Here is a 25,778-nt window from a genome sequence, read left to right as displayed (position 1 = left end):
CCAGCCAGGCTCCACCATGCTCTGCACTCTCAGACAGGCTCCATGCGCACTCACTCATGTGAGAGCACACTGTTTTACATCCCAGCACACAATATGCCCCAATGCATGATGGTAAATGCAGTGCATGTTAATAATTACTTCAATAGTAGTCTTTCAATGTTCCCCCTTGTTGGCGCAGCCTGAGTTTCATATCTCTAGACACGTGTTTCTGGATTCATTCCTTCATCAGTAGAGAGGAATAAGTCTTTTTGGGGTGCTGGAAATGCTGCCCAAAATCTACTCAGGTCTCTGTACCACTCACTCAGTGCAGGTGGATCAACACAAGCTCGTCAACATGGGCGGAGCACTAAAGAGTCTTACTGAAGTAAGTGTTATCATGCACTGCATGTACCATAATGCACTGGGGCGAACTGAGTGCTGGGATGTGAGGCAGTGTGCTCCCACCCTCCTTGAGTTTAAAAGACTCCCTTGAGCCAACAAGCTCTGGTTCATGCACCTACGCTCAGCAAGTGGTACAGAGTCCTGAGAAGACTTTGAGCAGCATTGCCAGCACCCCCAAAATAACGTGTTGCTCTCTGATGGACAGCCCTGAAACATGTGTCCTTGACATATACTGCACCAACGGGTGACAATTTAACACTGTTACTAAATTAAGTGTTACCATGCACTGCATTTACCATAATGCACTGGGGCAAACTGAGTGCTGGGATGTGAGGCAGTGTGCTCCCACCCTCCTCCTGTTCATTTAGGACATGATTGCTATGTGGCCATAAGTGCTCTTAAGTGCCTCTATTAGAAGTGTTTTCATTGCTAGTTATGGGGTTCCCTGCCAGGCTCCTGAATGTTAATTGGGTCATGCAAGCTTTCTGCATGTATCAGGTCTGAGTCACAAGCAGGAGTGACTCACTCCTCAGTGTCTCTTCCTCTGTCGGTATCTGTCCGTCTGTTGTATCACATTTTCTGCATGCCACTCTTTTGCAGGGTCAGTTACTGACTTCACTGTCCCAGTGTCATTGCCTCCATGTGCGAGTCAATAAACAAATAAATGTGCTGTTCCTATAAGGGGCTGAAGGAAAAGAAGGTTGGACACCCCTGAATTTGAAGGGGTGCCCTGTATTCATGAAACGGTGCTCTCACACACCCAGTGGGTGTCATGCTTCATCATAGGGCAAGCTCCTCGTCTGCCTGACGGGCCCCCTGAGAGGACACTTTCTCAGAGATCTTTCTAATATTATCGCAGTGATGGTCTAGTGTGCGAGGGGGTGTCCTGTGTAGGGTGGTGTCCATGTGAGAGAAATTAACAGTGTGTTAAACTGTCTAGGCAAGGCAAAGGATGAGAGCCTGAATGCTGATAGTTGTGAGGTCTGCATGTGCAGGATGTGAGTGTGAATCCTGGCAGTAGTGAGGCCCGCATGTGCAGGATGTGAGTGTGAATCCTGGCAGTATTAAGGCCTGCATGTGCAGGGTGAGTGTGAAACCTGGCAGTAGTGAGGTCTCCATGCGCAGGGCAGGAATGGTAATCCTGGCAGAAGCGAGGCCCTCATGTGCAGGATGGGAGTGTGATTTCTGGCAGTAGTGAGGTCTGCACGTGCAGGATAGGAGTGTGAATCCTGGCAGTAGTAAACACTGCATGTGCAGGATGAGTGTGAATCCTAATAGTAGTGAGGTCCGCATGTGCAGGATGAGTGTGAATCCTGTCAGTAGTGAGGTCTGCATGGCAGGATGGGAGTGTGAATCCTGGCAGTAGTGAGGTCTGTGTGCAGGATGGGACTGTGAATCCTGGCAGTAGTGAGGTCTGCATGTGCAGGATGGGAGTGTGAATCCTGTCAGTAGTGAGGTCTGCATGGCAGGATGGGAATGAATCCTAGCAGTAGTGAGGCCTGCCAGTGGAGGATGGGAGTGTGAATCCTGGCAGTAGTAAGGTCTGTGTGCAGGATGGGAGTGTGAATCCTGACAGTAGTAAGGTCTGTGTGCAGGATGGGAGTGTGAATCCTGGCAGTAGTGAGGTCTGCATGTGCAGGATGGGAGTGTGAATCCTGGCAGTAGTGAGGTCTGCATGTGGAGGATGGGAGTGTGGATCCTGGCAGTAGTAAGGTCTGTGTGCAGGATGGGAGTGTGAATCCTGGCAGTAGTGAGGTCTGCATGTGCAGGATGGGAGTGTGAATCCTGGCAGTAGTGAGGTCTGCATGTGCAGGATGGGAGTGTGAATCCTGGCAGTAGTGAGGTCTGCATGTGGAGGATGGGAGTGTGAATCCTGGCAGTAGTGAGATCTGCATGTGCAGAATCAGTGTGAATCCTGTCAGTAGTGTGGTCTGCATGGCATGATGGGAATTAATCCTAGAAGTAGTGAGGCCTGCAAGTGGAGGATGGGAGTGTGAATCCTGGCAGTAGTAAGGTCTGCATGTGAAGGATGGGAGTGTGAATCCTGGCAGTAGTAAGGTCTGCATGTGAAGGATGGGAGTGTGAATCCTGGCAGTAGTGAGGTCTGCATGTGCAGGATGGAAATATAAACCCTGGCAGTGAGGGTGCTATAATTAGCTCCTTCTGCAGAAGGTGTATCTCCTCGCACTGGTAATCTCAGGGCGTTTTCACGCAGGCCTGGGTGCATATCTGTAGCGCTTGGAATGCTGCCTGAAGGAATGATGGTGCAACTGCTTGAGGAGCTGCTGGCCCTGCGTGCGAGGCTGAGATTATCAGTATTGATAGTTGTGCCCCCAGAAGTGGGCTCCTCACTCCATTTGCCTGTCTCATGGTCACTTTCTTGGTCCCTTTCAGACGCAGGACACGGACGATGTTGACGATGTGGAGCTGGCCATCGACAATACGGCCTTCATGGATGAGTTCTTCTCTCAGGTAAGTCCTACCTCATGCTTTTCTTCGTTAAGTGAGAATGTTCTCGAGCTCCTCGCTCAGCACCCTCTGGTGCTAAGGACCTTGCTTGGGGCAGTGCTTAATTTGTAAATAAATAAGTGCAGGACCTCCTCAGGAGGCCACCACAGTCTACACCACCCATTGCCCCGCCCACCGCAGTAAATGACATCAACAACACTGCTACTGACCATCACACTGCTACAAGTGCGACAATTCAGACTATTCCAGCCCCCCAAATCTATAAGAATGGCTTGGGCGATAGGTGTTGCCATTTTGTAATGTACATTGAATTAATAAACAACAGTTGTTGTACTGAAATTATATAAACAGCGCCACCATGTGGCAGACTGCCATAAGAGCTGGTGTTGACAATTAAGGGCTGGTGCCGAGCGCCAGAAAACACTGGCTCAAATTAAGCACTGGCATGGAGTATAAATGTAACTCATGAAGGGAGTTGAATTTTGTGCACGTTGGTCGCTTCCCTGAAGATGATCCTGGACCTTGCAGGAGCTGCTGCAAACACCTCCGTGTGCACATGGTCTATCTTCATGCCTATAACCTGATCACTGCTGTTAAAGCACACGATGAGCATGTGCCCTACCCTGAAATGCTGTACTTGGGGTTCAGATTGGCCTCACAAACTGATCACTACAGTAGTTGGTCAACAATTTCCCGTTGGTCCCACCAGGTTAGATGCTCCTTTTTCAGATGACACTTCAGGAAGCAGTCTGAGATGAATAGAATACTTTACACAGTATTGATGTGTTTATGCCCTTCCACACCAGCTCTCCCTTCACAAGTAAAGTCTACCTGTCTCTTCAGTCATCTCTTTTTCTGCTCACTATTAATGCCATTCCTGGTTTTCTGGCCAATTTCATGCATCTTCTTTGCGTTTTGCAGCAACCTCTTGATAGTTTTTTTAGAATTATTTTCCCCCTTACCAATTACGGTCTAAATGTTCTCTTTTTCTATTTCCATCCCTTTGATAAGTTGCAGTAATATCCTTGATCACATTCACAATTTCCCTGCTCAGATTTATTTCTCCCTTTAAACTTATGATCTTTCTGAGATACTCTTGCCCACCCCTAAAATCCCCTTGTTCTTTCCTTCTTAATATATATGTCTCAAAACAAAACTCTTTCAGGGTTAGAGTGATGCATACATTATACAAAAAGAACAAAGGACTCTGGGTAGTTCCCAAGTTTAGGTTGAGAGAAGCTCTAGTAAGGAGCACCTTGCAATTCCAGCAATACTCTAGACTTGCTCCCCTTAAATGCCTGTTTTTCTAGCAAGGTTTTTAAGCATAGCATTAGCTCAGTGCCATCCATGCTGAGCTAGAAAGAGACAAAGGGCCCCATTCTGAACACAGTGGTTGAAACCACCGTGTTCATTCCGGACCTGCCAGCGCCCCCGAAACCCCGCCAGCCGTATAAAGAACATTCCTGTGGGCCGGCGGGCGGAAACATTTCCGCCCGCCGGCCCACAGGAATGCCTGGAGCCGCCGCCAATGCCACTGTGCGGCATGTGCAGCTGCAACCGTCGCGCAGATCACTGCCCGTAAATCGGGCAGTGACCTGCGCGATGGGGAACTGCACAGGGGCCCCTGCACTGCCCATGCCAATTGCATGGGCAGTGCAGGGGCCTCCAGGGGTGCCCCGGTGCACCCCTTCTGCCAGCCTGGAAAGGCTGGTGCCTGAGGGATCATTATCCGAGGGGCAGCACCGCTGCCCTGTCGGATGATGATGCCGATCGCCGCCAGGCTTCCTGACGGAGGCAGCCTGGCGGTGAGTGACGGCTGCCTATGACGGCCCTCCATCAGTTCATTATGTGGCGGTGTGGCCCGCCATGCTGGCTGGCACAATTTCCCGCCACCGCCGGCAAGGCGGGCCACACCACCATGTTCATAATGACCACTAAAGTCTTTTGCTATTTGCCAATCCTATGCTTAGAGATTTTGCAGTACAAAGTGCCATCTTCGCCGAGCTGTAAAATAACAAAAGCCTTTCACCACTCCAGGCACAGTGTTACAGCTTTGGACTGGTAAAATACCATCCAAGCCAGCCTGGAATGAGCAAAAGCAACCCCTAACACATTTTATGCTACACGCCCCCCCCTTCCCTGACCAGTTTCAGCCCTGGGGATCACATCCCCTGGAGCCTAGCCTTATCATTTATTTTTGGGGGGAGAATCCCGCACAGCCTCCCAAGGCTGATCTCGACCCCAGGAATCCCATCCTATATGGCCCTCCAGGGCACCCAGTCAGCATGGTGGGGGACCGCAGGGGGGGAGCCTGAAGGCTGAAGCCGAGTCCCAAGATGGCTGCCAGCACTTCTTTAATATTTCAAACTACTGACCAGATTTACACCAAATAACAAAAAGGGTGCTGTCTGGAGCCCCCGGGGCTGTGGGGGGTGGCAGGCCCTTGCCAAGTTTGGTGTAAAGTTGGTGTAATTCCATCCAGTGGTTCGGGTGCGCTTCCTCTTTAAAATCCTTATGGGAATTAACATGGAGAAAACACGGTTTGTAACCCTCCCTTTTTCTCGGCCCCCACTTGATGGATCACCCCAAAACTTTCCAGACAGCAGCTTATGTGATCCTAGAATGTTTTTTGGGAAATTCACTAACTGGTGCCAAAGATATAGGGAAGTAAAAAAAAAAAACTAGGCCTAACTATAACTACCTAGTAGTAATATGTATACTTTAAAAACCAAAGTTTACGGGGACGTTATATTTAGGCTCTCATTTTAAATGTACAAAACCATAGAAATTCTCCTGTTATAGGTAGAGTGATCTCAAGTAACCACGTGGCCCCTTTCCTGGGCTGATCTCCACTCTGGGGACCCCATCCCCCAGGGCCCGACCTGAACATTTTAATTTTTTGAGGGGGTGGGGGACCACCCAGGTCAATCTTGGCCCGGGACCCCATCCCCCGGAGCTTAGCCATGTCACCTGGGTGCCCCCCAGGACACGCATTGAAAATGCTCCAGCCATTTCTCTGCCTCCTGCAGTAGCCAGCATTTCTGTCCAGGACCAGAGCTAAGGGGTCAGGGTATACCTACCCTGGCCCATTTTCTTGTTTTTAATCTTTTTTTTTTCTGGGACTCAGTTGAAGCTGAAGCCCAAGATGGCTGCCAACACTTCCTTGTTGAAGTGTTGGCAGTCAATCAGATTTGAGCACAAGATCAGAAGGGTTCAAGGAGCCTTGGCGTCCCTATATATACACACATTTGTTGTTTCTTTAATTTCTCAAAAACTACTGAACAGATTTACACCAAATAGCAAAAAGGGTGCTTTCTAGACCAAGAGCGACCTTTCTGCCAGTGGTTCCGGCGCTATTCCCGTTTAAAATCCTTATGGAAAAATGCACGGGGATAATGCATTTTGCCCCCCCTCCCTTTTTCTCGGCCCCTGCTTATCGGATCACCACAAAACTTTCCAGACAGCAGCTGAAGCGAGCATCATATTATTTTGGAAACATTTTTGAAGATTCATCAAACGGCGCCAAAGTTATTAGCAAACAAAAAAGCTTTCTCTATAGAAACTAGGTCTTAACTATAACTACCTAGTGGTCTCTTTTTTCTTGTGTTTTTATTTATAATTATTATTATTATGATGATTATTACGAATATTATGATGATGATTTATTATTATTATCTGTTATAATTTTTGTATTTAATTGATGATTATTTTTGCATTTTTATTATTTTTAGCTCTATGTGAATTAGTTGATCTTAGTTCCAGATTCAGTGCCCTGAAATGGGATTTTTGGGTCACGGAGCCCAGACTCTGGGTTTGGGAATACCACATTTTCATTTTCTTTTTATTTTAAATTTTGTGCCAAAGAGGTTCCCTTTTGTCAATCCCCATCTGCGCATGACCCTGGCAGCTCAGGGGTACTCGCCAGCTCCCATAATACTATTTTTAGACTGATTTTATTGGGTTTTAGACATATCAAAAATCTACAGTTGTAATCCTTCCATTTCCCCCAGTAAACAGTCACCACCCCAAAAAGTAATAATAACCTTCCCCAACCCCCATGAGTCACTTCCAGCTTTATCCCTTTATATCATTATTGTGCCAAGTCCTCTTCCACTCCTTATGTTGTGCAGCGTTCCCGTGGTGTGGTGCCCGTGCCATTCCCTAGACTTTAGGGAGCTAATATGTTTTGGATTGCTCTCTATGTGTGTTGCTATCCCTAGTGTAGTGCAGTTGCAGGTGATCCTTTAGACACTAGGCAAAAACTCAGGAGTATCTGGTTCTTGGTCTTTCAGATTTTTGACAATTGCTTCCCAGGCTCTGGCCACTTCAAAGGATTCTATTCCTCTACCCGATTCTCTCGTAAACACACCTCCTTCGCAGCTCAGCCAGTTTCCCAGGCGTCTGACTGGATCTGCAAGATTTTTGCATGCATGTTAGAAATGGGGTCTTTGGTTGACAGTCAGGTTTCCCCCTGTCCAAGCAAGGACCCTCTCTCTAGTCAGGGTAAAGGAGAATCACCCTCAGTTGATTCCCGCTCACCCCCTTTGTAGCTTGGCACGAGCAGGCAGGCTTAACTTCAGAAGCAATGTGTAAAGTATTTGTACCAACACACACAGTAACTCAGTGAAAACACTGCAAAATAACACAACACAGGTTTAGAAAAATAGGGAATATTTATCTAAACAAACAAGACTCAAATGACAAAAATCTAACATACACAAGTCAAGATATGAATTTTCAAAAGAATAAGAGTGTTAACCCTTAGAAAACAGCAAGAATGCTGTTGTTATGCAAAGCACCTGGTAAGCGTCTGAAATAAAGCCGCACGGGTGAGTGTGCATCGGAAAAGGGGAGCAATGCATTGATTCCTTACTTGTAAGTGAGGCAGTGCGTCATTTCCTCAGGTCGGGTCGGCGATGTGTCGTTTTTCTCCCTCACAAGGGAGCGGTGCGTCGATTTCCGGACGGGGCACCTCGGATCCATGCAGGGTCCGGTTGACTTGGACGCCCAGGGACGATGCGTGGAAAATCCGGTCGCGTTGAGCTCCCAGCCGCGATGCAGGTGGATCGTCAATTTCAGCCGCAAAGCCGGCAGTGCGTCGTTTATCAGCTGTGTTATAAAATGTGCATCGAAAATTTCCCCGCACGGCATTCTCTACCTGGATTTTCAGTTCTTGTCTGCCAACTTCAACTTTCAAGGGACTGGATAGGGCACCACTTGGCAGGGCAGGAATCTCAGCAGGGGAAAGTCTTTGATGGCCCTGAGGCTTCAAAAACAGTAGGCATGCTCTGTACAAGCCCTTGGAGATTATTCTCAAGCAGGAATGCACAACAAAGTCCAGTCTTTGTCCCCTTTCACAGGCAGAAGCAGCTACTGCAGGATAGCCCAACAAAGCACAGTCACAGGCAGGGGCAGCACTTCTCCTCAGCTCTTCTCCTTGGCAGAGGTTCCTCTTGATTCCAGAAGCGATCTAATTTTCAGGGTTTTGGGTCCACAACCTATACCCCTTTCTGCCTTTGAAGTTGGCAAACTTCAAAGGAAAGACTCTGTTGTTTACAAGATCCTGCCTTGCACAGGCCAGGCCCCAGACACACACCAGGGGGTTGGAGACTGCTTCTTGTGAGGGCAGGCACAGCCCTTTCAGGTGTAAGTGACCACTCCTCCCCTCTCTCCTAGCACAGATGGCTCATCAGGATATGCAGGCTACACCCCCACTCCCTTTGTGTCACGGTCTAGAGGAGAGGTGCAAACAGCCCAACTGTCAAACTGACTCAGACAGGGAATCCACAAACAGGCAGAGTCACAGAATAGTTTAAGCAAGAAAATGCCTACTTTTTAAAAGTGGCATTTTCAAACACACAATCTAAATCAACCTTTTCCAAAAGGTGTATTTTTAAATTGTGAGTTCAGAGGTCCTAAACTCCAAACTTCTATCTGCTCCCAAAGGGAATCTGCACTTTAATAATATTTATGTCAGCCCCCATGTTAACCTATGAGAGGGATAGGCCTTGCACAGTGAAAATCGACTTGGGCAGTATTTCACAATTAGGACATATAAAACAAACTAGCATGTGTCCTACCTTAAACATACACTACACCCTGCCCATGGGGCTACCTAGGGCCTACCTTAGGGGTGCCTTACATGTGTGAAAAGGGAAGTTTTAGTCATGGCAAGTGGGTACACTTGCCAAGTCGAATTGGCAGTTTAAAACTGCACACAGACACTGCAGAGGCAGGTTCTGAACCATGTTCACAGGGCTGCTAATGTGGGTGGCACAACCAGTGCTGCAGGCCCACTAGTAGCATTTGATTTACAGGCCCTGGGCACCTCTAGTGCACTGAACTAGGGACTTACTAGTAAATCAAATATGCCAATCATGGACAGCCAATTACATATACATTTTACATAGGAATAATTGCACTTTAGCATTGGATAGCAGTGGTAAAGTGCCCAGACTATCAAAAACAGCAGAAACAGAGTCCAGCACACATCAACAACCTGTGAAACAGAGGCAAAAAGTTAGGGGTGACCACGCCAAGGATGCCAAGTCTAACAATCAGCATTACCACTGTGTGCCGGGAGGTGTTGTAGATTGGCTCTGTGTGGCGTCCTTCATGGCGGAAGTGATGTTGTGGTCACCTATATAGGTGCCACCTCAGCATTCTGACATCAGTTACTTTTCAAGACTTTCCACACCAGTAGCGCAGAGCCATGAAGTGTTCAGACACTAGTGTATCCAAACTAGGGGCCTGAAGGGATCATCCCTGATCCTAGAAATCTATTCACTGTGCGGAGAGGATGGGTTGGTCATTAAAGAATCTGTGGCTAGATATTGTCTCTACCAGATAATGTTACTGAAGGGAAGTAACTTGTTCCTCTGATAAAGACATCTATCTGTAGATTCCTTACCTTTGAATAGATACCCAAGCAATACCGTCCCTGGCAGACAAATTCTAAACTAAGAAGTCCTGCAGGATTGAACTGTGGAAATGGCTGCCCCTGCGGCCCTGACTGTCCAGGGAGTAGTGTTTGTTAAATGTGTGCAGGAACACCCATGTTGCTGCCTGGCGGATGTCCAGGCCTGGGACTCCACGTGCCAATGCAGTGGTGGCAGATTAAGCCCAGGTGGAATGAGCCCTTAAGCCCTCAGGAGGCTATTTTTGGCCAGTGCATAGCAGATTTTTATGCAGAGAAAGTCCAGTGCAAAATGGTTCGCTTCTGCACTGCCCGACCTTTCTTTGCCCCAACATAGCTCACAAAGAGTTGGTTGTTCACCCATAACTCTTGTGCGCGGTCAAGGTAGAATGACAACCCTCTTTTTGGTCCGGATGGCGGAGTCACTCCTCCTCTTTGGAGGGATGTGGAGGAGCATAGAAAGTGGGAAAGGTGACTGATTGGCCCAAATGAAATGGTGTCACCACTTTCAGAAGGAAAGACACCCTAGTGCAAAGCACCAGTTTATCTGGAAAAACAGATGAGGGATGCTTGAATGAGAACGCCTGCAGCTCATTCACCCTCCGGTCGGATGTTATTACCATGAGAAATGCTGTTTTGAGCGTGAGGAGCCAAAGGGGACAAATATGCTGAGGCTCGAAAGAAGCACACATAAGGAATGTGAGAACCACGTTAAGGTCCCTTGAGAAACCTATGTAGAATAGGGGACTTAAATAAAGAGGGCTGGTCAGGCAGACAGAACAGAAAGGTAATCCTCTAGAGTACCCAGAGCTGAGCCCTGCTGGGCAATGAAAAGATGTACATCAGAGAGAGAAGCAGAAAGCTGGTTGAAAGATTTCTCTGTACAATATGATACAAACCTTTTCCATCAGCAGGCGTATACTGTCTTGGGAGAGGGACACCTGGCTGCCAGAATGACAGTGCAGACTTCGGGAGGAAGGTCAAAAGCTGCCAACTGTTGCCTGACTTGTTTGGGTGAAGGACCCTCCCCTGCAGCTGTGACAGAAGATCCTCCCGAAGGGGCAGTCTGATCAGAGGATTGATGTTCATGCTGAGTTCGGGATGCCAGACTCTCCTTGTTCAGTCGGAAGACACAAGGATGACCTGGGCCTGGTCATTTCTGACCTTCTTGAGAGCTCTGGACAGGAGTGTTATGGGTGGAAAGGCGTACAGGAGGCCTGAGCTCTATTCAAGATGAAAAGCAACTCTTAGCGAGAGCCACCTTGGAAACTCCAGCATGCAAAATTGCTGACTTCCTGCGTTCTCAGCGGAGGTGAACAGATCTAACTGCTAAAAGAGGCCTTGCGCCACCTCTGAATGGAGATGTCACTCATGATCGGCTAGGCATCGTTGGCTGAGTTTGTCTGCTCTGTTGTTCAGGGAACCTGCCAGATGCTGACCCAACAGGGATCTGCCCTGTTGTCACAGCCATGTCCAGAGATGCAGAGCCTCTTGACATAGGGTCCACGACCCCATTCCACCCTGTTTGTTGCAGTACCACATGGCTGTGGTGTTGTCTGTGAACACCTGCACCAGCTGTCCCTTGAAGGAAGGAAGGAAGGCTTTCAATGCCAACCCGATTGCTCGGAGCTCCAACAAGTTGATGTGGAGTACGGATTCTGACAGAGAACAGAGTCCTCTGATCTCCACCTCTCCCAGATGTCTGCCCCATCCCAGGAGTTATGCATCTGTCACTACTGTGAGATCTGGGTGGGGAAGGGAGAGGAGCCTACCTTTGACCCGATCTCGGTTCATCAGCCACCCTTGCATATCTTTTGCAGTTCCCTCCGAGTTCTGAACCATGTTGGAGAGATTCCCCTGACGGTGCGCCCACTAGAACTTCAGGTCCCACTGCAGAGCACACATATGCCATATGGCATGTTTTACTAACAAGGTGCAGCCTCAGGGTTATTCTCACCGAAATCCAGGATAGAGGTGGAAACATTGGTATCATAGCCTGAATATCCTGGGCTCACTGCTTGGGAGGTTAGGCTTGAAACTGCACTGTGTCCAGAACAGCTCCAATGAAAGGAAGCATCTTAGAGGGAGTCAGGTGTGACTTTGGCATGCTTATAGTGAACCCCAGCGAATGCAGGAGGTTCGCCATAGTCTGGAGGTGGGAGACGACAGCCTGTGGTGAGCCCACCTTCAACTACTAGTCGTCGAGCTAGGGAAAGACTGGCACCCCTGATCTCTGCAGATGAGCTGCGACCACTGCCATCACCTTGGCTAGCACCTGAGGGGTGCTGGTAAGGCCAAAGGGGAGCACGGTGAACTGAAAGTGCTCGTTGCCTACTGTAAACCGCAGGTAGCACGGATGGGCAGGCAAGATTAGGATATGAAAATAAGCATCCTGCTAATCAAGCACTATCATCCACTCTCCTGGGTCCAGGACAGACAAGACCTGAGCCAATGTGAGCATCTTGAACTTCTCCCTCTTGAGGAAGAGATAGAGGGTTTGCAGATCTAAGATAGTCCAAAGACCTTTGTTCTTCTTGGGTATCAGAAAGTACAGAGAATAACAACCACTGCCTACTTCTGACATCGGAACCCTCTCTATGGCTCCCTTGGCCAAGAGAGCCATGACTTCCTTTTGGAGCAGGGACAAATGATCCTCCGTCAGGTGATCGTGTGTTGGAGGTATAGGAGGAAGGGAGGATTCGAAGGGAAGGCAGTCGCCTCTCCAAGTGTTCCGTAAGATACACCTGTCTGATGTGGACTGCTAGTGGTGGAGATGATGGCTGATTCTGTCACCAACTGGACGCCCATGATCTTTTAGGGCAAGATTAGGAGGGCTTCGAGGTTGTGGCTGCAGGGGAGTGGGGGGCAGTGGTTGTAGCAGACATTTGGCTACTTGACCCACGGGGTCTTTATGAACCGCGCCCTTGTCCATGCCGAGACTGGGTAGCTTGCGTGGGACGGTGGCTGGGATAGGGCGAGTGCGGTTGAGTACCACTTCTGTAGCCACGAAGGGGGCGAAAGGCATTCTGGGGGTGACGTGTGCTCCTTTATGGCTCTCATTTGTTTTAGGCTGAGCCCCGTTGCCTGTAATGGCTGTCACAAGAGAAAGTTTTCCCTTACGGCCGGGCAATAAAAGGGTTGGGACTGCGGAACCAACATTGTCAAATGGAGCTAAAAGCTCCCTCATCCAATGGGGACATTTGTTTTTTACATTTGAGTCTGCAAATTGTTTTTGAGTCCAGGTTCAAGGACAGTTTGCAAGCTAATGTGTAGGACATCTTTACAATATAGTCCTTTCAAGCCCATCCGACACAATTTTCGGACTTTAAATTCTCAAACCTATGTATAGATTTAAAGCAAATCAAGCAAAAACATTCCTCTTAAAAACGTTATGATGCTAAGTTTGGAGTAATCCTATTCAGTTGTTTTTAAGTCAAGAATACCAGGCAGGATAAGGTGTCTGTTTGGGAAATACCTGTTGTGGGCTTACCAAGAACTTATAGTAAGCCTCTGGGCCGCCCATTGCTTACCATAGCTTGGCTTTATTGTCACTCTCATTTGCTTGCTTCTTATTTGTTGGCTTACCTTCCTATGCTTGTGTTTGCCCCTCCTATGGAGCACAGCCTCCTTACCATCCTCTTAACTGGCTGATTTGTATCCTTCACTGCTCACTTTTCAAAAACGACTTATTTCTTTTTGATTAAACATTCCATGAGAGTGCATGTGTTTTCAGCTTTCTTCTTCATGTGCTTCTCCCCTGTCCTCCATGTTGCTCTTAGTCATGTGCTTCTCCACTGCTCCCCGGTGTGCAGTGTTGCTCTCTTCCTCTGTGCTTCTTTTCCGCTCCTTTCGCCCAATCGGGCTTTATTTTTATTTTTCACCAAATTCCCACCTGCTCCTCCGTTGCCCTCACCACCCCCATAGTACTTTTTTTTTTTTTTTTTTTTTAAGACCGGGTAGGAAATCGCTGCCAGACCATATGCCTTAAAAAAAATAAAAAAAAACACCCCCAAAAAAAGTACAAGTGCTTTTGTATTTCTTAAACGGTAGGCTGTTTGGTAGGCAGATGCACATGTGGTGGTGCATGCACAAACTTCTGTCATCATGCAGTAGCAGCCGCATCACTGCACCCTTTTTTCTTTCTTTTTTGGCCAGCAAGGCCTATTAGCTTTGGCGTTGTTTGCGTCTGCAGCAGGCAACACATTTTCCTGAGTAAGTTAAAACATTACTTTTTTGAATTCCTCACCCTCTTGAAGGCCAGGCTTTGCTCCCGACTCAGGGCGGCGCCTATTGCCCATGCCCAAAAGCTGTACCCTGTGGGTGTTGGTCGCAGGACCTGGGTTACAATCAGTCCCAGTTCTCGCCCATACCCCACTTTGCTTTGCCATTGGTTATGCCAATGCTGAGACCCCAAGGAGGAAGTACAGGCCCCAGAAAGGGTTCAGAATTGGCAAATCTGGAAGGGAGCAGCAAATTGTATGACAAGATTAAGTTGCCCATCACAGTGTCAGAGACCGTGGATTTGTAGATCCTCAGCCTTCGGCCGCAATCCTCTATATGCTCGCGTAACTCTTCAGCGACTTGCAGTATCATTACAAGGCACATCCGGGGGAGGGGAGTACTTTATCCCATGTATATCCGTACATTTACTACTGCAGTGCAAGGGTGGTGTTCTCACTGCTATGATTCTCTTTCCATCACTAATTCCTCTTCTCACTTACAGTTTTATCTTCCTCTCTTATTTTTCAGCTGTTATTGACTTAGAATGACCTTGACCCTACTCTGTTCTTACCTCCATGTTTTTTGTGCAGATTGAAGAAATCCGACAGAACATTGACAAGATCTCGGAGGATGTTGATGAGGTGAAGAAGCTCTACAGCGTCATTCTCTCTGCGCCAATTCCTGAACCAAGTGAGTGATGCCCGACCAAGTGTCTTGTGCTCAGGTGACTGCTGAGTGAGGCTCTGTCTGTACCCATTCCTGGAACAGACACTATCTTTTCCATTTTTATCACATTCCCTCTCTAGGTGCCTTAATCCTTAGAGCAGTAAGCCTATAAAAGTGATCCCTTCTGTGCCATTTATATGCAGAGAAGTGAACTTATTCTTCTCTTCAGTCACGTTAAGCATTTCTGTGAAGTTAGTCTAACCACAGAGGCAACTGCACGCTCCATTTCAATTGGAAGAGTTTGCCAGGTACTGCAGTTATATAAGAAGTGCGTAAGGATGCACTTGCCTTGGCTGTTTTTTTGGAAACTGTTTTGTAGCGAGGACAGTTGATTTTAAATATTTTCTAAAAACCTCAAAGAAAACAGTTAGTTCAAGGCATGTGTGGCTGTATATACACACGCTCTGCATACTCCTGCCATCTAGTGTTGGGTCCGGATGTGTGCAGGTAGAGTGACTCCTCCTCCACGGTGATACTGCGCATGGGCATCGACTCCATTGTTAGATTGTTTTCTCTCTGCCGTCGGGTTCAGACTTGTGTGCTTGCGCTCCAGATCAAGACCGTCGTTGGATCTCTCATCGGTTCCTAATCTACCCTTGTCGGTTTTGTTTTCAGATGCGTTTCTCCCATCTGCGTATCACGGTATTACACGCTTGTCGAGTCGATGCGGATCCACTGTGCCCCCACAGGACTCACCCTTCGAGGTCTTCACACTCACTCTCCAGCAAAATCTCCAAAGAATGCCCTCCTGGTAATGGAACAGGCTCCTTTCCATTCCCGCCCATGTAGTCATGCCAGGTATCCACGGACCAACTCCTGTCAGGTCTGTAACCTGTGTTTTTCACTGGACCGCAGGAAGGTGTATTGCGAGGCCTGTTGCTTCTTCTGCTCAAAGATGATTCTCAGAGACTTTTGGGCATGCAGGCTCGAGATACATTAGAAGGCCACCAAGGGCCCTTCTGACCTCTTCGGGCATCAAAACGGTGGTGAGGAGCAACTGCCTTAAGCATTGTTAGCGGATAAAGAGGCATTCTCTGTCGAGGCCAGTTCAGAATCCGGCCCAGAACTCGAATTTGAAATCACCGACATCACATAACCTTGGGTTGAACATTCAAAAAAAGATGCGCCTCCAGAACAAGAAGCCTTTGGACTGCCACTCCCTGTAAGCCATGGTCTGGACTGAGAAACAAGTTTGGACGCTCCGGCTCGGGCAGAAACTTCACCTGAAGCCTTCAGTGCTGACAACTTGAACACCTAGCTGCCCACTGATGCCGAGCCAACCAACCACATCACCAGCCTCAACATCGAGAGGGACTTAGGTGCCAAACACAACTTCGGCTTGAATAAAAAATCTGCGAGGTTGACTCTGAAAAAGGCTGTTGAAACACCAGTGGAGCCTATTCTTCGTAAATTATATGAGAAATTATATACTTGGCAGTAACAAATACAGATTCAGCCAAAGACTGGCCGTATTCTGTCAAAGCCTCCAGCTACAATACCACCATCTTCAGAAAGACAGTTGTCTTTTCAAGAGGCTCTTGATTCCCCTGCTCCAGGGAAGAGGAAAAAAATGGACAGAGCCACCAGTCCTTTGCCTCTTCCGCCACTGTCTCCATCTCCACGACCACCACCTCCACCACCAGAGTCCCAGGGCTAGAATACTCACACCCAGGGTTAACAAAAAATATAAACACTCTCCTTCAGACCCTATATATATTAGAGGACAGGGACAATCCTATTCACTGCTAATCACCAGTGCATGTAAAAGGGCTGATTCTCAAGCGTCTGGTGATGCCCTGCCACCCGACAAAGAAAGTATGTGCATTGACGCGGCGGGGAAAAGGATTGCAGCCCAGTCGGCAAACCGATGGCGTATCGCCAATTCAATGGGTTTGCTTGCCAGATACCACTGTGGTCACTGGGATGAAATGGAGGAGCTCCTCCAGCATTTGCTAGATGAGAACAGGAAAAAGGGGCAGGAGCTTGTCGTGGAGGGCAAATAGATATCTAATACCTCAATACGTTGTGCCCTTGACTCTGCCGACACCGCAGCAAGAAGCATTAATACCGGCATCCTGCTCCGGCCACACGCTTAGCTGTGTATTTCAAGGCTTAAGCCTGATGTTCAACAAAACATCCTAAATGTACCCATTGACAAGGATCATCTTTTCAGACCCCAAGTTGTTGAGACTCTTGAAAAAATATTAAAAAGAGATAAACGGCTAAATACATGGGGGCCCTCCAAACACCTACACTTACGGACTCCTTTCGTTGTTCCAGTTATCGTGGGGGTTCCAAGACCACCACTTCAGAAACCTCCTACCAGCTTGGTCAAAGTCAATATTCCCCCTCCAAAAACTACTCTAGAGGCTTCTACAGCGGAAACAGTAGCAAAGGTAGTGGCAAAGATGCTTCCCCATGCGGTGGCAATACCACCACTAAGCAATGAGTTCCGTGACTTTTCTCCCGATCATATAACATCTGTTGGGGGTCACTTCCAACATTTTCTACCCACATGGCGAACAATAAAATTAGACCAGTGAGTGTTGGACATTATCCAACATGGTTATTGTCCGGAGCTCATTGCCACACTTCCCAACGTTCCACCTCGCACTCATCAGCTCTCTCTAGAACATCAAACATTATTGAAACAGGAAGTCAAAGTTGTCCTTCTCAAAGGAGCTACAGAACCCGTCCCTCTTCAACACCAAGGCCGAGGAGTGCACTCCCTATACTTTCTCATACCCAAAAAGGACGGTTCTCTGTGGCCAGTCAGAGCTAAGGCCACTGAATGAATATATCCTGTTAGAGCAATTTCACATTGTCACTTTGCAAGGTGTGATTCCACTCCTTCAACAGAACGACTGTATGGCTACACTAGAGCTAAAAGACGCATATTTGCACATACCAACAAACCCAGCTCATTGCAAATATCTCAGGTTTGTGGTGGGCGGGAAACATTCAGTTCAAAGTCCTTCCATTCAGAGTGACTACTGCACCGCGGGTATTCACCATGTGTCTGGCAGTGGTGGCGGCCCATCTACGCAGACAAAAGATGCACGTGTTTCCCTACCTGGACGATTGGTTTATTAAAGCCACCACTCTCCAGCAGTGTCAACAGAACACTCAAATCACAATAGACCTGCTTCACAGCTTGGGATTCCCAATCAGTTTTCCCAACTCCCACCTACAACCTCTACAGATACAGCCATATCTAGGGCCCATTCCAAACACACAAATAGGGCTAGCGTACCCCAAATCTGCAAGAGTTTAGGATTTTCAGATACTACTACCTAAATTTCAACCAAATCAGCAGATAAAAGCGAGGGCAGATATGCGTCTTCTAGGGATGATGGCCTCCTGCATCGCTATAGTACCCCATGTCCGACTACACATGTGTCCGTTACAGGAGTGTCTAGTTCAACAGTGGGCTCAGTCACATGGTCATTTACAAGATCTAGTGTTGATAGACCACAAAACTTATCACTTTCTGCAATGGTGGAATACCAACATGTTGAAGGGGCAACCTTTTCACGACCCAGTTCCCCACATAACTCTCACAACAGATGCCTCACTCACAGGATGGGGGGCACATCCGAAGGACCTCACAGTGCGCTGCGTATATGAGACACCAAACACCAGGGTCTCCATATCAACTTCCTCGAGCTTCAAGCTGTTCACCTCGTCTTGAAAGCCTTTCTTCCTCACCTCATTCACAGGGTTTTCCTAGTCCGGACAACATGACAGCCATGTATTATCTACAAAAACGAGGGGACACAGTCTCTGCAACTTTTGCAACAACTACAGATCATTTGGAGATGGGCCTTGCATCAGAACATTCATCTGCTAGGAGAATATCTCTCAGGCACGGGCAACAACTTTGCAGACCTGCTCAGGAGGATGCAGAAAAAAGCCCACAAATGGGAACTCTACCCACAAGTCCTCCTCCCATACTTCCAGAGATGAGGGTTCCTTCAATAGATATTTTTGTAACCGCAGAAAATGCAAAATGCCCAAACCTTTGCTCCAGATTCCTACATCCATTATCCAAGGGCAACGCACTATGGATGAGTTGATCAGGGATTATTTGCCTATGCTTTTCCTCCTCTCCCTCTTCTTCCATTTCTGGTTCAAGAGCTCAGACCGACATCTCTCACAATGATCCTAGTTGTTCTCACCTGGGCTTGTCAACCCTTGTTCACAACACTACTAGATCTCTCACTAGTTCCCCACGAGAAGGCCTGACCTTATTCAGAACAATGGAGAAATCAGGCACCCAGATCCCAAGACTCTCAACTTAGCGATTTGGCTCCTGAGGTCATAGAGTTTTGCCCTAATTTGCCACCAGAATGTATGAACATTCTTAAAGAAGCCTTTAGACTTATCACTAGAGCTTACTATGCGGCAAAATGGAAAAGGTTTGTCTGCTTTTGTCATTCAAACACAATGACCCTTTCAAAGCTAAGGTACAAGACACTGTCTGCTACTTGCTTCATTTAGAAAAGGCTGGGTTAGCGTTCACATCCATAAGATTACATCTCGCTGCAATGGCTGCCTATCCACAGAATAGGCAACACATCTCTTTATTCAAGACCCTAGTCATTAAAGCTTTCATGGAGGGGCTTAAAAGAGTTGTTCCACCACAGGTTCCACCCGGACCTTCATGGAATCTTAATGTCGTTCTCACACAACTTATAGGCCCTCCATTTGAGTCCCTACACTGTCGCCTTTTGTTCCTTTCTTGGAAAGTGGCATTTTTAGTTGCTATAACTTCACTTGACATGTTAGTGAGCTCCAGGCTTTAACCTTGGAAGACCCTTTCTTCCAAATGTTTAAAGGCAGGGTGGTTCTTTGCACCAACTTTACATTTCTCCCTAAAGGTGTTTTTCATTTTCACTTCAACCAATCAATTGATTTACCAGTCTTTTTCCCACAACCAGATCCTGCAGAAAGAGTTCTCCATACATTAGATGTTAAAAGGGCTCTTATGTTCTACATTGGTAGAACTAAAACGTTCAGAAAAACTCAGCAACTTTTTGTTGCCTTTTCACCTCCTCAAAAAGGGAACCCTATAGCCAAATCAAGCACAGCTAGATGGATAGTAAAATGCATTCAAACATCTTATGCTAGAGCCAAACGTACTGTACCTACACCTCCTGGAGCACTCTCTACTAGGAAAAAGAGAGTGTAGAGGGCTTTTTTAGGAAACATTTAAATAGCTGACATATGTAAGGCATCTACATGGTTCACACCACACACCTTCACCAAACATCGTAGTGTGGATGTTTTAGCACGCCAACCCAATGTAAGTCAGCCAGTGCTACGTACACTTTTTCAAACAACTGCAGCACCCGCAGGTTAGGCACCGCTTCTGAGGGGGGCTGCTTTAAAGTCTATGCAGAGCATATGCATATACAGCCACACATGCCTCGAATGGAATATGTTACTTACCCTGTAGCCATCTGTTCGTGGCATGTAGTGCTGCAGATTCACATGCGTCCCCCCTCCTCCCTGGACAGCTGTGACCCGTGCAGTTTCTCACTCTTTTCACACGGACATCTCATTTCTTACACTTGCTCTACACTCCAGTCTCACCCGCCTGTGGGAAAACGGTCTAACAATGGAGTCGAAGCCCGTGCGTGTTATCACGAAGAGGAAGAGTCACTCTACCCTGTGTAACGAAACACTTTGTCGAAGAAAAACAACTTGCACAACTCCAGACCCGGCACTAGATGGCAGCAGTATGCAGAGCATGTGAATCTACAGCACTACATGCCACAAACAGATGCTTACAGGGTAAGATATTCCCTTTGAGGGTTATAGGAAGTACCTTCAAAAGACACTATTTCCACACATTCTAACAATGTGTTCAGCTTCTGTGTTATGAGACTGGAAGTTTCCCCGGCACTCTGCATCCATTGCTGTTTCCCCCTCTTATAATCTCAGTAACCCGAGTGCTAGTTTGGTCATTCGGTGTCAGTTTTCAGAAGGGAGTGCAGTTCCATCTCTCGCACTCTTGTGAGTTGTGGCTCTGAGTCCAAACATTCAATCTTCCCTCTCCTCCGCCTTTTCTTCAGTACTTGATTCACTTCTCTGTGTCCCCCGTGATTCTGTTTGCTTCCGGTTTGATGAGGTTGAAGCCTCCTCTCCACACTGATCTGCGCTGACTGTGTTATTCCCTTTCTCTTCTCTTAGAGACGAAGGATGACCTGGAGAAACTGACGGGAGACATCAAGAAAATGGCAAACAGTGTCCGAAATCGGCTGAAGGGTGAGTGTCCGTACCTGAAATTCCCTTAAGACGGCTCTCCCAATTCAACGATGTCATCCTTGAGAAATCATAAACAAACACCACATCCTCCTACTAATGTGAAATGCCTTGGAAATACAAAATTCTAAATGGTACTCCAACAATACGAAACCCAGGTGCTACTTCCAGACTCAAACACCACAAGTGGCACATTTCATAGAACATAGTCCATGAATTATTGACACACTTGACCTTGATGGTCTATCGAGGCAACCGCTATCAAACCTTAAGCCACCTACTTCTTCCTAAAAGTAAATTACCAACTTTTTGACTGTCCTTTAAATGTAATCACCCAGCAACCTCAGCCAATATAGCCATGAATTAATGTTTCTCAGATGTCATCAGCCAATAGCTTGAAAAGTATACATGCTTTAAGCACTGCTCTACGTCAGCAACCGACTGATCATCACACTCTATAACCGATTGTTCCCTTAAGCACCTGCTGACCATATTTAAGACATCTTATCCTTGCCAGATCAAAGGGCCAAAGTTGTGAGCATCGATCAAAGACATTCAACCATCAGTGACCAACAGAACCAACATTAAGAGACTGTCCCTCAAAGTCACTTGACCAAATACATCCGGTCAACTCCTGCAATCAGGGACACCCCAGCTCTGTAGAGTCTGCCAGTTAAGAACCCTGTATCTCTCTTAAGTGACTCTTCTCACAACACCAACCTGTGATTTAGACAAGCACAAACTCCGCACACACTGAGTGACTGCCCTCCGATCCAGCTTTTCCAGATACATGATGACTTTTGAATGTTGGTTACAACAAAACCGGTGACCAATAGGTTGGTGTGAGTAGAGCTCACTTCTGGAAAAAATCAGCCCAGGGAAATCTGCCACATCTAATCACTGATGCAGTTTATATTAAGCCTTAGGACTAGGCATGGGTGGAATTTTAATTACGCTGAAGTAATGAGAGTTATTTTGGTATTTCAGAGTTACTCTTTGATGCGTAGTTACCAGTAGTAATGCTATTTCGCCCACTAGCTTAATTAAGAGTAATTTGGGGGGTAAATCCTACCACAAGAGGACATTTAGTGAGCAGGAGCTGCTTGTTGAATGCTGTTTATGCTGTGTTGCGTTTAGTGCAAATTTCTTAGAGCAAAGTGCATCCTTGTGTCCATTTTGAATGCGTAGGTGCATTTTGCACTAAGAAACTAGTGCTAAATGCTGGGAGTAAATTGGGGAAATAAACTACCCCAAGAGCACATTTAGCAAGCGTGCGTGGCTGCTCACGCTCTCTATTCATGTTGTGCTACATTTAGCAATATTTATTTGGCAAAACACAGCCTTACGTCTGTTTTGGACGTGCAGGGGAAGTTGTGTGCTGCTTAAATGGCACTAAATGCAGAATTACTCTTCTTGTGTAACACTCTGTAATCTTGCAGAATTTTGGAGTAATTCCACATGATTACGCGTCACGGAATTCTGCAAGTTATGCCCACCCTTACTCAAGACTCATCTCTCCCAACATGTTCTCATAAGACATGACATTTTCCATCTGGTCACCAGTGGTGGTTTTCCCGTTAGGACTCCAGGGATATGCCCCCCTGCTTTGTTATACCAAGAGTGAATAATAATCTTATATTTACTCCCAGTATAAAAAGAGAATGCCATCTTGCAGCAGCCGAAGTCATCTGTGCTAGAGAGAAAGCTGATGTCTGGCACATGAAGGCGCCTGCACCAGCCATCAGAGATTATCCAGGGCCGGTGAAACCCCCAGCCCTGGCCTCAGACCCCGGGCACTCAGACCCTGGCACACCTCAGTGCCTCCCAATCTGTGACACAGTAAAGCATTGCAGATAAAGTTAGCCGGGGGGGTTTCAGGCTTAAGCTCTGCAGTGCCAATGGCTACCTGTCACTCAGCCAGTCACCCACCCTTTTCCAACACGTCACAGAGTTGGGAAAGGGTGGGGTGAATAAGCAGAGACTGAAAACTGGAATCTGCAACTGCACAGGTTTGAGGTTTTAGGTTCAAGTGACTGAAAAAAATTGTTCTTCTAGAAAAATGTGATCCATGCTTGAACTATTCCGGGACTCAAAGGCCAAATTCAAGAGTAGCAAGCAACGTGCGGATGGTGAGCTGGAGTGTAGAAAGGCAGGTTGGTCAAGAGGGAGACCACCTTGTTATCTGCACACATGACAAACCTTTCCTGGTGCCCATCACAGCTTTATTGTGGGTGTCTGAGGCTTATCTGAGCCTATCATGGAAACTAAAAACATTAACCAACCGACTGGACTCCCACCAACATGTTCTAGCTTAGAACTGTACACGCCCCTCCTGAAAACAGTGCAATTTAGAGGTTTATTCCCCACTCTCCCAAGTATCAAGGTTTACAAACAACTGATACCGCCAGTGTGCTTATAAAATACTAAACTGTTGCTTCTATTGATTAACTGTGCACTCTTAATCTAGAAAATCCTCCTGCAATTCAGTAGAAACAGAACACCTACTTCCCCTTAAAAACTTCCCTCCACATTCTTCTTGTATATCACCTGCAAAAAGTCCTTTTATCTTCCTCTTTGGAAGCTACCTATGTCTAGAGGTGTGAGTACCTGCCAGTTCCCTGAACCTTTTACAACTTTACAGTATGTTACTCCACAATGAATGCAAATGAGGCATGCACACTCGGGTCTACCCTTAAGACCATCACACCAGGAACAACTCTTCTCACAGCTGTGATTGTATCTGGCCTACTGTGAGAAGGTAGCCTCTTTCTAGCCTTGTTACCCCCACTTTTGGCCTGTTTGTGAGTGTATGTCAGGGTGTTTTGTCACTGTTTTCACTGTCTCACTGGGAACCTGATAGCCAGGCCTCAGTGCTCATAGTGAAAACACCATGTTTTCAGTATGGTTGTTATGTGTCACTGGGATCCTGCTAGTCAGGACCCCAGTGCTCATAGGTTTGTGGCCTATATGTATGTGTCACTGGGACCCTGTCACACAGGGCCCCAGTGCTCATAGGTGTGCATGTATATGTTCCCTGTGTGGTGCCTAACTGTCTCACTGAGGCTCTGCTAACCAGAACCTCAGTGGTGATGCTCTCTCATTACTTTCAAATTGTCACTAACAGGCTAGTGACCATTTTTACCAATTTACATTGGCTTACTGGAACACCCTTATAATTCCCTAGTATATGGTACTGAGGTACCCAGGGTATTGGGGTTCCAGGAGATCCCTATGGGCTGCAGCATTTCTTTTGCCACCCATAGGGAGCTCTGACAATTCTTACACAGGCCTGCCACTGCAGCCTGAGTGAAATAACGTCCACGTTATTTCACAGCCATTTTACACTGCACTTAAGTAACTTATAAGTCACCTATATGTCTAACCTTTACCTGGTAAAGGTTAGGTGCAAAGTTACTTAGTGTGAGGGCACCCTGGCACTAGCCAAGGTGCCCCCACATTGTTCAGAGCCAATTCCCTGAACTTTGTGAGTGCGGGGACACCATTACACGCGTGCACTACATATAGGTCACTACCTATATGTAGCTTCACCATGGTAACTCCGAATATGGCCATGTAACATGTCTATGATCATGGAATTGCCCCCTCTATGCCATCCTGGCATTGTTGGTACAATTCCATGATCCCAGTGGTCTGTAGCACAGACCCTGGTACTGCCAGACTGCCCTTCCTGGGGTTTCTCTGCAGCTGCTGCTGCTGCCAACCTCTCAGACAGGCAGCTGCCCTCCTGGGGTCCAGCCAGGCCTGGCCCAGGATGGCAGAACAAAGAACTTCCTCTGAGAGAGGGTGTGACACCCTCTCCCTTTGGAAAATGGTGTGAAGGCAGGGGAGGAGTAGCCTCCCCCAGCCTCTGGAAATGCTTTGTTGGGCACAGATGTGCCCAATTCTGCATAAGCCAGTCTACACCGGTTCAGGGACCCCTTAGCCCCTGCTCTGGCGCGAAACTGGACAAAGGAAAGGGGAGTGACCACTCCCCTAACCTGCACCTCCCCTGGGAGGTGTCCAGAGCTCCTCCAGTGTGCTCCAGACCTCTGCCATCTTGGAAACAGAGGTGCTGCTGGCACACTGGACTGCTCTGAGTGGCCAGTGCCACCAGGTGACGTCAGAGACTCCTGCTGATAGGCTCCTTCAGGTGTTAGTAGCCTTTCCTCTCTCCTAGGTAGCCAAACCCTCTTTTCTGGCTATTTAGGGTCTCTGTCTCTGGGGAAACTGTAGATAACGAATGCATGAGCTCAGCCGAGTTCCTCTGCATCTCCCTCTTCACCTTCTGATAAGGAATCGACCGCTGACCGCGCTGGAAGCCTGCAAACCTGCAACATAGTAGCAAAGATGACTACTGCAACTCTGTAACGCTGATCCTGCCGCCTTCTCGACTGTTTTCCTGCTTGTGCATGCTGTGGGGGTAGTCTGCCTCCTCTCTGCACCAGAAGCTCCGAAGAAATCTCCCGTGGGTCGACGGAATCTTCCCCCTGCAACCGCAGGCACCAAAAAGCTGCATTTCCGGTCCCTTGGGTCTCCTCTCAGCACGACGAGCGAGGTCCCTCGAATCCAGCGACACCGTCCAAGTGACCCCCACAGTCCAGTGACTCTTCAGCCCAAGTTTGGTGGAGGTAAGTCCTTGCCTCACCTCGCTGGGCTGCATTGCTGGGAACCGCGACTTTGCAAGCTACTCCGGCCCCTGTGCACTTCCGGCGGAAATCCTTCGTGCACAGCCAAGCCTGGGTCCACGGCACTCTAACCTGCATTGCACGACTTTCTAAGTTGGTCTCCGGCGACGTGG

The 25,778-nt window shown here is 47.6% G+C and overlaps 1 protein-coding gene across 4 annotated transcripts in view; it reads left to right on the top strand.

The window, feature by feature from the left end:
* Positions 1–25,778, top strand: part of STX3 (syntaxin 3) — a 260,345-nt gene that overhangs the window by 130,501 nt on the left and 104,066 nt on the right. For all 4 annotated transcript variants that reach the window (XM_069233027.1, XM_069233026.1, XM_069233029.1 and 1 more), the window contains exons 2-4: positions 2,776–2,853; positions 14,578–14,677; positions 20,909–20,983. In XM_069233027.1, the coding sequence (XP_069089128.1) occupies positions 2,776–2,853; positions 14,578–14,677; positions 20,909–20,983 (253 nt within the window). The remainder of the gene's footprint in view (positions 1–2,775; positions 2,854–14,577; positions 14,678–20,908; positions 20,984–25,778) is intronic.

Source organism: Pleurodeles waltl, chromosome 4_2, assembly GCF_031143425.1.
Source record: "Pleurodeles waltl isolate 20211129_DDA chromosome 4_2, aPleWal1.hap1.20221129, whole genome shotgun sequence".
NCBI classification, from domain to species: domain Eukaryota; kingdom Metazoa; phylum Chordata; class Amphibia; order Caudata; family Salamandridae; genus Pleurodeles; species Pleurodeles waltl.
The sequence above is the reverse complement of the archived record's forward strand: the minus strand, read 5'-3'. Positions and strand labels throughout refer to the sequence as shown.